This window comes from Montipora foliosa, chromosome 9, assembly GCF_036669935.1.
Source record: "Montipora foliosa isolate CH-2021 chromosome 9, ASM3666993v2, whole genome shotgun sequence".
NCBI classification, from domain to species: domain Eukaryota; kingdom Metazoa; phylum Cnidaria; class Anthozoa; order Scleractinia; family Acroporidae; genus Montipora; species Montipora foliosa.
In genome coordinates, this window is record NC_090877.1 from 20,787,978 (window position 1) to 20,802,977 (window position 15,000).

General features: G+C 39.3%; 1 protein-coding gene and 1 pseudogene across 1 annotated transcript in view; both read right to left on the reverse strand.

Moving 5' to 3' along the window:
• Nucleotides 1–5,933: 5,933 nt before the first annotated feature.
• LOC137971193 (Krueppel-like factor 5) lies at nucleotides 5,934–6,946 on the reverse strand (annotated as a pseudogene).
• Nucleotides 6,947–12,695: 5,749 nt separating this feature from the next.
• The window catches only part of LOC137971181 (uncharacterized), a 15,083-nt gene continuing 12,778 nt past the window's right edge, over nucleotides 12,696–15,000 (reverse strand). The window contains exons 2-3 of the mRNA XM_068817943.1: nucleotides 14,497–14,638; nucleotides 12,696–14,192 (exon numbers count right to left, since the gene is read on the reverse strand). Coding sequence (XP_068674044.1) covers nucleotides 12,704–13,882 — 1,179 coding nt within the window. The 5' untranslated portion in view covers nucleotides 13,883–14,192; nucleotides 14,497–14,638 and the 3' untranslated portion in view covers nucleotides 12,696–12,703. The remainder of the gene's footprint in view (nucleotides 14,193–14,496; nucleotides 14,639–15,000) is intronic.

The following is a 15,000-nucleotide window of genomic DNA, read 5'->3' on the forward strand; positions in this document are numbered from 1 at the left end:
ATTTCTATGGAAAATGTTGCTGGAGAGCAAGGTCTTTCTCTTCAACAACTTTTTCAATACACATCTTCTCATTTTTTTAAATATTCAAACCGTCATAAAAGTCATTCTTTAATGCCAGGTGCCCAAACTTGGGGCCATTTTGATATTTTTGACATGCTTTTTCCATTTCCGGCATTCTTTAATTTATAGCCCACAATTTTATGAAAAGTAGGTCACGTGATGGTCTAGCTGTAAAGGGCCTGTTAAAATTTAAACACAAAAGTTGCCTTCAATTTAATACTGTAGAGAAAAAAAAAATGAACACGTTATTTGCAGGCTTTGGTCGTTCCGTATCGATTACGGGGCCTAGGACCGTACTGAAGAACTAGGGCAACTAAGCCTCAAAATATTTCCTTACAATGCTAGGCCAAAGTTGAGATGCAAGGTATCTTTATGTGCCACTTGCACTTTCTTAACAGAAATGGACACTGCTTTGATTCAAATCCTTTCTCTTCATGAGAGATCGTTGGTTAGCATCATGGATCATGGTTAGCATTTACATTTCAAGGAAAAATATTCCTTGTCATACTATCGTTGGTTTGTGCCCTCCCATAAGCACAAGCGGTCCTTCGAAAAATGTAAGTATCTCGGCGGGCTCTGGTTTTGCGGGACCTACCCTACCCTACCCCTCTATTTCTTTTTGGGGGGAGGGGAGTTTATTTTTATAGTCAACTTTAACTCGAACTCCAACTCGAAGCGCAACTCGAAGTCCAACTCGATGTCCAACTCGAATTCCAACTCGAACTCAAACTCGAACTCGAATCCAAACTCGATGGTTCGGGATTCCCCGCATTCGTTAGCCCCTCAAATGCTCTCCGAGGCTATTAAGAGTCACGCTGCAACAAGAAAAGGCCAAGTTATCAAGTGTGCTCAACGACGTTTAAAACGGGCCTTTAAACGTCACATGTGCCGAATCTAATGCAAATGAGAAAAATCTATTGTTTTCGCTCATTTGCATTAGACTGTCAGCACATGTAAAATGCGACGTTTAAAACGGGCCTAAGTTACAAGAGCGGCTTTCCTTTCACCCTTATCTAGTTACGTCATGTCGGACACAATTATCTTTTTAAGTAAAAACTTAAAGACGTTTGAATCTAAGGCCACAGCTAAACAATAAATGAACAAGAAAGATCGCGATTGATTTAATGTTCTGTTCCGCAGTTTTTCAGGCACGTAGATGATTCTAGAAGGCCAAGAAAGTTCGGGTAATGTTCGGAGGCTCCGATTGGTTCCCGAAATAGAAATTAGTTTTTGTACTCGGAATACCTGAAAGGTATCCGAGTTATAATCTGGGCAGAATTTAGTTTTCTGTGCAGCAAATGGACAATAGAATCACGAGGCGGTGATTTCATTGGTCAAAAAGCAATCTACTACACCCCTTTGAGCAATACATTTGACCTCCCTCTGTGACAAAACAATGACAAATAAATTAAACACAGCCGCGAAGGAGGAGATTCGATGAAAATCCGAATTTATAACCTGCAGTGGAGCAACCAAATGATGGGTTCTATGTCAGTTGGGGCTTCAATGTGACTCATTTTATTTCGTTTGCTGATTCAAAGCCCACCTTCCACGACAAGGCAAATGACGCAATGCGATGCAGCTAAAAAGGGAAAACTTCTGGATTCAGCCTTCTGGAATGTTATGAATGACATATTTACTCTTATCTTGCCTGTTGACCGCATGACGAAATTGCCAGTACAGAACTTCCAGCAGCGCTATGTTAATCTGGAACCTTTGCAGCTGGATACCGGTATTAAGACTTAATTACAAGAATAGGTTTTCACATGGTTTCTGTGTTGCTACACTAGTGTTTCACCCGCCTTTGCCTCACCGGCTGCTTTCACTTGAAACCAGTTTATCTGATGTCACGTTACATGCTAAAAAATAGACATAAGGCCCTGGTTATTTCCATGCCAACAACCTGTTCCAAAACATACTATTCCTAATTAGCTGTGTCACCTGTTGAAAGGACAAAACATAGAACCCCCTTTTGGACCGGTATGGACCCCAAAGCATGTTAATGAGCTTTTTAACCTCAGAAAGGACGATTTCGTGACGAAGGGGATGAGTTCACTTTGTGACAATGTTTAGATTAGTTATCAGTTTCAAATTGTTTCATTTTGTCATTACTAACAATGATTACATTACCCAAAGAGAACAATAATAATGTCTGTTCATTTATCACTGGTATTTTATTATTAATATGTTAATGTTTATATATATTGTTCATGGATACATCAGATGAACTTTATTAGGGCTTACACTAATTTGTAAAACTAAAAAAAAAGGAACAGAAATACAGAAAGAATCCTAAACATTCTTTAAGCTAAGGCAGGTACAACCCTAGTAAGTGTAAGCTCTTTCTAGAATAATATATAAAAACGTTCTGTCCTGTTCTGGAAAAAAGCTAATCAATTTTATGTCCATGAAGTTAAGATAGATAAATTTATATTTAAAAAAAGATTAATTTGTTCATTATAAGATTACCAGTATAATAAATTGAATAAATGTATGATGTAGTAAGCTATTTTACAAGGATAATTTCATTTCATTATACTTTCTTGATCAGATTGATTGATTATGAAACCATATTTCATAAATTAAATAGATTTTCACAATGGAAAATGATGTGGGTTGGTGTCTTTGATCCCATTCATGGGTTAAGTAAAATCCAGATGGCCCCATCCATTCTAGCCTGTGCACAGCTGCCCACTCTCCGAAAAAAAATCTGAGAGGAGCGTCTGTGATTTACCCGGGCCGTTGATAATCGTGATTAAATACCGCGTGATTTTTCCTGGAATGTATGGAAAATGATTTGATTGGTTATTACCCCTCGATCATTACATCATTGAAACAACGAGTTTTGATTGGCTTTCATTTTATTTCTCCCCATCAACACAGTGAGAGATTTGACGATGAGTACTTTGTGCATGGTGAAAAATTCGAATAAAAATCTTTTTGATGGTCAAAGAGGTTTTTCTTTTAAAGTACGAGCGGAATTGTTATCTATTGAGTGTAAAGTGGAAATCGATTCTACATTCATTTGTTTGTCAGCGCTGAAGAGACGAACTCGCGCTCCTGACGAATCTTTACGAGGTGAATATGGCACGATTCAAAAGATTGCTCACTTGAAAACGTCCCCGGCTATCCCTTACCAGTCAATATAATCTCAATGCCTTGCTCGGACCAGCCTAGCCATTCTCAAGAGCAATGTACAAAGCGTGTTGCCCTGGGGAAAATATAAACAGCTCATTGGCAACCATCGGGGCTGCTCTGAAGATCAGAGCCGTACCCGGTTGGAAGACTTGCAAAGGCATCCTTTCCTTCAAAGAGTGCTTCTATCCTATAAAGACAACGAGTCTTAAATCTATCAGAGACGCTCTTCGATGCACTTTTGGAATTTGCCTCATTTATCACCGTTTTGAAAATTTAGCTCCAAAGAAATATGATTTGGTCACCGTAGATCGCTCATTAATGTTTGCAAATTATTCCGAAACAAGATAACTAACGGTAAATTCGGAGAGTGGGCGTCTGTTCACCGCCTACTTCCATTCTTCCCTGGAGCGCATAACATTTTATTTAAAGTTCAAGTTATTGTTTATTAGTGTGAAAGAAAAGTGAAGCAAATTAGCCGAAATAGTCTTTACTAAGGTTAAAAAGCTCATTAACATGCTTTCGGACACTTTTCAGCAAAAACGCAAACCAAAAAAATTAACTAAGAAAAAATAGGGGTCAAGTCCATGGACCCGGTCTAAAAGGGGGGTCCTTTCCCCAGGATGAATTTATTTGCAATTGTTCACCAGTACAATTGTTGAACGATGTTCACCGGTACTTGTTTTGTTCCGTACTTGCCAAATTAAAAAACTACCTCTTCCAAAATGTATCACCCTACTTCTTCGCCATATGGTAGTTCGAGTAAACGCTCAAGGAAGCGTCTTGTTTCAGACTCAAACACGGAGGTATCGATTGCGAAACATATTCACGAACGGAGTTAAACAATGTGAAAACTGTAAATAACAAAAGGAACTTCTTTGCATTTGTACGTGACTTGGCACTCAGCTCATTCCTTGTAATACGCAAATTCAGGTTTCAATGTTTTAAAATAGTGGCGTTTTCTGAAGAATCGTGAGTGGAAAAAAACCACTGGTAAGAGCGTTATGTAACAATAGGGTCCGATCAGGTGCAACTTGTGCACGGACCAATTCGTTGCAACGACTTCAACTTTTTGAAACGCTGAGTATTCCTGGAAAGAACTAACCACTTGCATTCAATCAAGCATATAATATCAACATTTCTTTGCTCATTTTGTCCCTTGTGCGTAATCAAGCTGCCTAACGTCCCTAACTGGCAGAACTTGTGGCAGGACTTGAAATTTAAGCCCACACATATCGTCAATTTTATTACCCTTCCCATACGGAACTTTAATTAATTTCACCACGACATTTAACTTAGAAAGACTCTGATTCAAGTTTAATGCGATTCTCCCGGTTATGGGATCTGTGGCACAAGTGAAATATAACCGACAGAACGGTTTTTTATAAGAATCGAGCAGCAGAAGAAACAAAGCAATATGTTTCTTTCTTCTTCTTAGTTGTTCTCACATATGAAACAGACGGGGATGCTCGTCGTCTCGCTTAGGGGTGTAACTTTTGGATTTTGGTCTCGCTTAGGGTGTTCCGGGCAAAGCGCCAATATTTTACGCCACCAAGCTCTCGTTTAGGGTTCCGCGAAGTAACACAGAATTACGCGAAGAGAAACAGAAGTCAAATTTCCTTTTAAATTTTCTTTTTAGATAAAAGCATTCGATGATTATGCCTTTTTATCATTAAAACTCATTGCGTGTCGTATTTTTGTGTCTTTAAACGGTCTCTTTTATGGGTCAAAATGTGCTTAAGCCACGCCTAGATTGGTCTCCTTTAGGGGTTAAATTCAAAATTTCCGACGAGCATCCCCGTCTGTTTCATATGGGAGTTCCCCCCCCCCCCGGGGTTAGGGCTCGAGTGCTTACAGAGGGATTAAGTTTCCGGTGATAAAAATGAAGTGTGTAATGTGATCAATGAACAAATATGTTCACTGAAAATTGAAGTTGTAGAGTATTGTTTTGGCTCTCGTATTTCAAGCGAAATGAAAGAGTGACACGGAGGAGGCTATTTGAGTTATCAGTCAACATGCTTTGATTCTTTTATGTAGTATTTGCTATTATTTTACTGACCCAGATCCGGCGATGTAATAGTGCAAAATCTTCCCAACAAAAAAATGTTCATCATGACTAATTTATATAATACACTGTGGGAAGGAGGGATACGTTCATTGAAAAGGATGCATTCCAATAGACTTAACTGTCAGAGTGCAAGTTGAAGTACTGCATATTTCTATGTAAACTATCTAACAAAGAGTTTCCACTTTTAAGGCTCAGGCTAATGCTCAGGTGGATTGCATGGGAATACATAGCACTTGCAAATTCCTGGGAGTTAATTTGTATGATGCGTGATGGTTATACAATGCTTTTAAGTAGAATGCTAAAAGCACGGGGGCGTTCTTTCACTGTTTGAGATAGACACTATAAATATAGTCCTTTTTTTTTTACTTTCGTCATCTCAGCTTTTGAAGGAACAACACACAAGCAGCGGTGACAAACATGAGATACACCGGCCGAACTCTTGCAGCCCTGCTAGATATCAGATTTGGTACTGTCATTTGTTGTTTTGGTCAGCTTTAACTGAAAAAATAAATCTCCTCGATTAAACAAAGGTAAAATAACTGTAGAGAATAGAAAATGTAAACAGGTAATATCATTGGAGGAATGATAACTTTATTTAACCGGCTCCTTACGCCAAATTAGCATCATTGACAAAGATCCTTGCATGCCAACCAACGCGTGGACGCAAAAATCGACATGAATATTTTTTCTTCTTTAAAAGAACGCTCGTGTATTATATATACCACTGATATAGATGCATATGCTATGTACAGTTTAACTCACTTATCGGGTTGTTAAAATTAAAGAAGTTGGTCCGAAATATAAATAAAAGTACAAATTTGTTATATCACGTCTACCAAGTACTTGATGTTAATTGGAAAAATAGGAACGTGCGCACGGATTGATTTAGGTATTGCTGCACAAAAATGTCGACTCCGCCGGACAAATGTATCACACCACTAAGCGTGTTACGAGAAATTGCGGCAAACGCTACACGGGTTCTCTACATTAATGGGTGTATTTTTTTTATATGCGAAGATCGGTGATCTGAACGACTAAAAGATCTTCCACAAAGAGGACATGCGCACGGCTTTTCTCCAGTATGTCTTCGATAGTGGCGCTTGAGTTCATCTGAACGTCGGAAACACCACCCACAGTTTTCCCAAGGACACAGGAAAGGTTTTTTTACCCGTATAAATCCACCTGTCAGTTCCGAGATGAGAGCTTTTGGTGTAACAACGCTTTTTACAGCCAGGGAAATCACAGAGAAAGGCATGATGTAGTTCCAGTTCTTTGTTATCGGAAACAGGTTGGACTGTTTGTGCATGTGTACTGAGATTACATCGGTATGCTGCATCATCGTTCAATGTTGTGTGGACAGAAGACGGCGTTGTTGCAAGCATAGTTACCTGTGGCCACTGGTGTCTTAGATTTAGAGCTGGAATAGACGCCGACTGTGCAACAGTACCTGTTCCCATCGTTATTCCTGTCTCTGGAAAGCGGCAGTTTTTCTTTCCTAGGGTCATGTCTAGAAGTTTGTTTTGGGGAAGATGCGACGAGGTTTCGACCGGTGACGTTGCAGGAGAAGATGAACTCAGACAGCTATCCATCTCACGAAGGATCTGTTAGAGAAATAAGAGTTACCTTGACGGTTTTTCTGGTTTTAATCCCATACCTTCGCCAAGTAAAATGCCACAACTGAGTAACCGGCTGATTGATATCGAGGAGCAATGGCTTTTGTCGGAAAGGTATGTAGTTGTTAAAACTGAAGAATTTTAAAGGATTCCTGTCGTCCTTTGCAGTTAAACTGCTAATCGTCGTACATCTCCTTCAGGGATCACAAACTCGTTAGAGCAATAGTGCTCGGCATTATATCGCGAAAAGGTTAATTCACTGAGATACTGATGAAATGAGAGAACAACTTTTTACAGGGAGTTTGAAGAACAAACCATCATTTTGATCTTCTGAGGAAAATAAGCCATTCGTACAATGTCTCTCGAACTAATGATCCTCAATTGTATTTCTTGCTCAAAGTAAGTTAACAAATTTCCGAGAAGTTGTCAATGTTTTCCTCCACTTGCTATTTATCAGCGGTAACATAACGCTAAAAAACTAAAAGGTTGTCTGATTGTTTTATGTACTATCCGAGGGTATCAAAAAGCTCGAACTCGTCATTAGTGTTTACCTAAAAGCTCACATCAAAAATGCACGCTATTATAATATCAATTAAAAAATGTGTAAGTCGACTAAATCATTCATGCATTGCAACTGACCTGTTGAATTTCTTCCTCCCTGGTGGGTATTAGCAGCGAATAGATGTCGGCCGTTACCAGATTTCCTTCGCCCTGATACGAATTTTGGTACATGACACCGTCTTGTCCTCTAAACAAGTTATCGAAACTTGTACAAGCCATAAGAATTTGGCTGTCTTCTTTAAGAGACGGTCCCAATGAACGAGTTGCCCGGTAGTCGGATCCACGCTTTATACGCAAAGGGTTCTGGGGGTCGCCAGAGGGCAAACATTGCAAGAAAATGTATGGCGGAAACTTATTCGACGTCCAAAAAAAAAAACCAAAGACTTTGGAGAGAGATCAGCGTTTTTTTCGACCCACTTTTATCGGAAATCGATTTTGGGCAATGTTGATAAGTGACAACTGAAAGTTTTTTTTTTTTGAATAACCGTGAAATATAATAAAATTTGCTGATTAATTTGAGCGGGAAATTAGGATGTCCCATATGCGCCACAAAAGGTCACCATACAGGCCATGGTCTGATCGATTTTTTGCAGCGAGCTTTTCAGTTGTTGCCCTGTAGGCACTGGTTAAAATAAATAAATAATAATCTTTATTATCTCGTGATAAAAGAACATATCTCGAGTTACAAATATATCAAATTTAAGAAATTACAGCTATAGCTATATTAATAAAAATAACATCAATAATCTAGCAACCTAAATACTATATTTAAAAATTGGTCTATTTACATACGAGTTTTTCAACCTTTCAGTATTAACTGCTGGGCGCTTTACAGATGTTTTCCTTAAGTTATAATTTGTTTCCTTTTCTTTTGGTAATATGCAGAAAATAGGACAAGGACTAATATAGCGTGACTTATATAAATTCAAGTCCGATTCTTCTAAAATACTACGAATGTCTATTTTAACCGATATATGTTTTCTTTTAAAACTTCTGTCTAAAAATGATTGTATATCAGTGAGATCAGAGTCAGACGCCCCATATACAGACAGGCCATACGTGAAATTCGGTAAACCGTACTGTGTTAAAAAAACCGGTCCACCCCTTCCTGACACATCCCTTCTTTTCTTAGCGATCTTAAAATAAAAAGGCACTCATTGGACTTCAATAGTTTCAATTTAACGTGAAGGTTGTCTTTACAATTACTTTGAAAAGTAACGCCCAAGAGTAGTAATTCATTACATTGTTGAATGTTGTGAATTTGGGCGATATTGTCATTGCAATTACTCTTGCGAAAGACCAGCTCCTTACACTTTACGGGATTACATACCATTTTGTTATTATTTGTCCATGTTAAAAACTCGTCCACTAGATCTGTGCGGCATAAGCCGTTACTCCAGATAGGAACAATAATGCTGGAATCATCGGCATATTTGAAAAGAGCAGGTTGGTTACCTAATACAAGCTCTAAATCGTTTATAAAGATGTTAAATAAATATGGGCCACGTGCACTAACACTTCCTTGTGTTGTCCCTCTATTAATCTTTCTCCACTGACCCTCAAAGCTATTGTAAACAACTCGTTGTTGATGATTATTAGCTTATTGGATAGCATTTCATGGTTAACACAATCGAACGCTTTACTGAAAGTTAACCCGGTGGGTCTGTATTCTTTTCCACTTAACCACCTTTAGGCCCGGTATTCATAGCGGAGGTGGAAGCCATTACGAATTGTTCTAAGACTGGAAATGCGCGTTCGCAATATCATCTGACTGAATCGTAAAATCGAGTGTTTAAAAAACCACGATATTTACAATTAATAGTGTAAATGCGAGGATTATCCCGACGAAAGACCAAGATAATATTGTGAGGAAATTATTCCAGCAGGAGCTGTATACCGCGTTTGCAGCTGCACCAATAGCAAATCATGCACTGACCTGATAAGCATGCGCATGCTTCTCATGTAACCCGTAGTGACTCGGACTGATGACGAGGTAGAATTCATCATCAGTTTCCAGCAACAGCTAAATCCTTAAACTCAATTTTTCCTTGAGAAGTCCTTCAATAATTATTTCCATGCAGCTTGAATGTGGTGGAAGAGCCGGAATCAAACCTTTTGAACGGACTTTAGCACCCCACCAACGTGCCACATAAAGAGTTTTCTTGTTGTTACCTGTGTGGGTTTCTTCCTTGTTAGACAATCCTTGGAAAGACTATCTTCAAAATTCTGTGCCATATCAGTCCATATATAGTTTAAAAGTAAAATTTGGTCCTTAAAAAAAAGTCCTCGAAAAATGGTTACAATTTTCGTTATGAATCCTGATTCCACCTACTCGTGACTGACAGTGTAGTCTCCCTCACAGCCATTATTACTGGCTTAAACACAGCACCACGAGTGGACTGTTGTCTGATGACTTCTTATAATGGCTGCCTGGTAGACTATGCGACAGTGGAGAATACCACAATGAAAAGTTATAAATTTCATATCTTGTTTACTACAATTCTTTGCTTAAAAAGAGAATTAGCCTTTGTTATCTAATCACTCTGCAGTGAAACGAAAACAAAATAATTTATAACTTAGTATAAGGAAGAAAACACCAGTCATAGGAGGGGGCATCTCGTTTATTGATCAGACATAAATTGCCCCATTTCCAAGATAAAGCACAATTTAAAGAGAACTATAGACCTAAGGAACGAGAAACTGAAAGAAGAGAATTGATGTTATCTTTAACATAGCCGTCCTTGGCACGATCCGATTTCCAACGACCATGTCGTTTAAACAAACGATCGCTGATGCCAGCGTTTGCAGCGGCGGAGGCGCCACCTGATCTTAAGCTATGTAAACCATAACTAGACTTAGGAAAACCTAGTTCAACTAAAGAATTAAGCAAAAGCTCCCTAGCCCTAGAATAGGATATAGGTCGTGAACCTAGAGAATAACTAAGAGTGGACTTATGATAAACAAGATTGCGAAATACAAAGTCACTAGAATTACAATTCAAACAAGCGAGATGAAAATAACGAGAAAGTATCGTATAAGGACAAGTGACAGTACCCGTCCTAGCCAAAAGAACTGAAGAACCATCCCTATATACGTCAGTCTTACTACTGGCAATAGTAATCTTAACATAATCCGAATTTTGGAAATTTACATCACAACAGCGCAACTTAGCTAGCTCGTCAAAGCGTAAAAATGCACAATAAGCAGTGACAAATAAAGCTGCAATTCGGAGACTAGACAGGTTAGCAGATGGCGAGGCATACTTTAAACAAATTGACGAAATCATCTCAGGAGTAATTGGCTCCTTTTTAACTACTGGTTTAGCTGAAAACCGAATACCAGCCTCAAAAATGTTCTTCACCAGAGGATCTTGACAAGGATCGGGAAAACCATAGAGCTTATTAGCCCACGAAATACCACAAGATGCAGACTGAAGTACGGAAGAGCTTGTATCACCTCGAATAAGATGCTCTAGGTAAAGAGCGACGTCTAACGGCCTTGTAGGCAAAGCCGTGATCTCGGGGAAGCAAGATGCCCAGACTCTGAATTTCTGAAAAGACCTGGAATACTGATCAATGGTGCGTGGAGCCTTGGACTGCAATGCACGAGCCGGAAGAGAACTGGCAAGTCTTCGGAGTTCAGGATTCTGTAGGGTGGAACTAATCTGCGCAAAAGCAATATCACCTTGTGCAGGAAGAAACAAAAATAAAACAAGAATTTTTAGTCTAACACGGGCTACTACTAGCGGCGTCCAGAGTAAATCAAATGTGCAAAAACCCAGTGGCAAAACAAATAAACACACAAAGCCAAGTGGCAAACACTTAAATTCCAATAGCTGATAAAACAAAAAATACAATCTAATTGCTTAGATTTATTTAGCCCCATTAATACATCCAGAGTAAATTAAGTGTGCAAAAGCCCAGTGGCGAAACAAATAAAACACACAAAGCCAAGTGGCAAACAGTTTAATTCCAACAGATGAAAATCACAAAAAATACAATATAATTGCTTAGATTTAATTGGCGCCATTAATACGCAAGAAAAGGACAGACGAACTAAAATTATCAGAACCAAAAATACAATTCTTATTAACGCCGTGAACAAAAACTCGCTTCCCTTCAGCAACGTAAAGGAAGTCAACAATATAACTACGGAAAGAACGACCTTCATTAATGATGGATGGCCAAAAAATGGCAGACGGCCAATAAGGGACCACAAGGGCGCCTACGCACTTACATAATTTGACATGCTCAATAACTTGAGTGACAAGGCAAACAGGAGGGACCAACCAACAGTTCTCACCTTGCCAGCTATGACTAAGAGCATCTACTCCCAAAGTGTTGGGACTGTAAAAGCGCGAATAGAACCTAGGCAACTTGGTATTTGCATAACTAGCAAAACAATCTTCAGTGAAAGGACCCCATCGAGAATCTATTGCACGAAAATAATCGTTGGAAACACACCAGTCGTCAAAATCAACGATCTTACTGTAATAATCAGCTTTCTGATTAAGCGTACGAGGAATCCATTCCACTGACAACCTAATACCATGAGCAGAAGACAAACAGAAAATATCCTTAGCAATAGTATTTAAATGTGGCTTATTACTCCCGGAATCTGTAATGAACGCTACAGCTTTATTATCAGTATAAAGCTTAACAGAGGAATTATGCAAAATGGGAGCAAAACTTCTCAACGCAAAACTAACAGACTTCAATTCCCTCCAAGTGGAGCTTTGCTTCATTTCAAGATCATCAAAATTCTTGTGGGCAACAAGAAACCCGTCGACCTCAACATAAATGTAAGAAGCGCAAGCAACGTCACTAGCGTCGGAATAGACAATGTGATGAGGAACATTAACTGGATAGACAAAAGGTCTAGAATTAAGTGCCCGAGCATTGGCACACCAATAATTTAACTCAGAAATAGCTTCATCAGTAAGAAAAACCCCGGCATTCCAAGATGCTCTATCTACAATAACAGAATGCAATGCTTTCGTCATAATCTTGCAAATATGGCCAAAAACAAGCATACAGGAAATGATACGCCCGGTAACCTGAGCCAGCATCCTGACAGTTACTACACGAGAACTAAAAACCTCCCCTATGGACGCAAGCAGAACTGATATCTTATCTTCAGGAATAGACAACAAGCCCCGAGCATAATCCCAGTGAAAACCAAGCCAGCGAAGCAACTGACTAGGGATCCACATACACTTATCCTTATTTGGGACGAACCCCGAGCTAATTAAATCAGAATGCACCAACTAAGATTGTCGAAGGCAAGTATCCTTCGTACCACATACTCCCAGACCGTCATCTAAATAAACTACAATGCGGAGGGCCTGAGAACGCCAATGCTTGACGAGGGGACGCATAACTTTGGTGAAAATATAAGGGCCCGTAGAAAGACCAAAGGGCAGGACGACAAACTTAAAATATTTCCGAACCCCATTGAAAACCCACGAAAAACCGAGAAATCTTTGATGTGTGGGGTAAATTTCAACATGATGATACCCAGACTTAATATCGAAAGAATAAGCCCACAAATTAGAAAGAGACTCGCCGATCAAAAAATTTAGCATAGACTGAGCATCCTCAAACTTAATTTTGGACTTATTCACAAAGAAATTAACATGCCTAAGATCCAATATAAGCCTCTTCTTACCACTTGACTGTACAGAAACAGACAATGGGTTAACCACGTCAGGCGGGTGAGTACACGAAACAATAGAGCCAACCCTAAGTAACTCCTGAATAGCGGATTCTACAAAATCACTCTCACCCAAAGCTGAGCGATTATTATTAAGAAAAACAATTGTAGGTTCCCGTGAAAAGGGAATCTTATAACCAAAACTTAAGGTATCTAAAATAAACTTAGAGGCACCAATGCTTTGCCAAAAGGAAATATTAGCTTTAAGCCTACCCTTAACAATAACTTGACTAGAGCCTTCAAAATATTCTGCAAAGTAAGAATCAAGAGAAATATGATCCAAGTCAAAGTCAAAGTCAGAGTACTTATCTGGACCCAATCGTGCAAGAACATTTGCCAAATCAGACGGTGGTTGACTTTGTAGACGTTGAACTGGCGGCAGTGCTGGGGAGACTAGCTCTTGTTTTGTAGAACAAAGGACAGTCTGGCGAGTTAGACCAGTGTCCTCGCTGATTGCAGTTAAAGCAGATGTCAGAAGGCTGGACCTGTCGGGCGGCACGAAAGGACTGATGAAAATAAGAGCGGTGAGCAGAAAATGGAAAAGACGTAACAGCAGAAGTCGAAGATCCAGGGACTTGTACAGCCTGAAAATCTCGGAATTTAGCAGCATTTGAGAACCTTGAAACACGAGATTTGCCGGAAGACTTCTGCTTAATCTTGGTAAACGCACGACGCTCAGCTGCCCGAAGTTTCTTCTCGTCTTCCGAATTTTCAGCGAGTTCGTCGGACTCATATTCTTCAACTGCAGCCCAGCCAGCGGGACTTTTATCAGCAAAGCGGATCAACTTAATGCGTTTCTCAAGGTCAGACTTGGCCTTTTGGAGTTGTTCTTGAACAGCCAGCAGGTTTCCCTCGGACAGATTAGAGATAGCCAGATCAAGGCAGTCAAGGAGCTGTGTATTAAACTCAAACTGGATTCTGATACCTTTAAATTGAAGTGAACTAGCTGCCTTAGAGTCTGTTTTCAATTTGTTTAGTTCTCGCCGAGTTTCCACCTCGCGTTCGTCCAAGGAGCGCTTGAAATCGCCAAATGTTTTCTACAACTTCGAATCAAGAAGGAAAGAAATCAGCGAGATCGTCTCGGAATTAGAAAAATCTATCTGTTGAGGTTGGAATGATGCAGATTCCGGCGGTGGATTAGACATAGCACGAAAATAAACTAAAAACAAAATTTCCGAAATGAACTGATCAAAAGCGGAGATGCCGTCGAAGTGACAACTCCTAACGGACAAACTCCTTAAATATTAACTACTTAGCATAAATATGTAACCTGCATGCCAACGAAATCTACATACCAGCACAAAACTATCTTACAATAACAACGTGAAAAATTATATAAATGTTTACCTAGACGGTCAGGTGTTGACATTCTTTTAGTAGGATGAAGACTCCATTGACAAAGAGATAAAAAAGACAAACTCTCCAAGGATTATTTGCACTTGTGACGTTTGGTGCCTGGACCCACTGTGCATTGGATGAAGTTATTTGTCTGGGGACAAGCAACATGGTTAATGAACTTAGGCTCCTCCCGTGTTTATAATATTAGGTATCCCACTAAGTGGGGCAAAGTACAGTATCTTTGTGTTGTGAAGCCACAGCGTACCAGAGTGGCAGTGAACAATTTTATCTCTGCCCTCTCCTAATTCTTGTGTTTCTTTAAAGGAGCACCGACATGGGTTGTCTTATAAACCTTTGATGGCTCTTTCTTTTTCTCTTTTAGGGGAATCGAATATTTATCTTGCCCAGAGATTCTTCATTTTTTACAAGAACCATTACCACTGTCATTTTGAAATTTACAAGATTTTCAATCCAACTTAAAAACATTAGCCTAATGATTTTAATTTTTGAGTC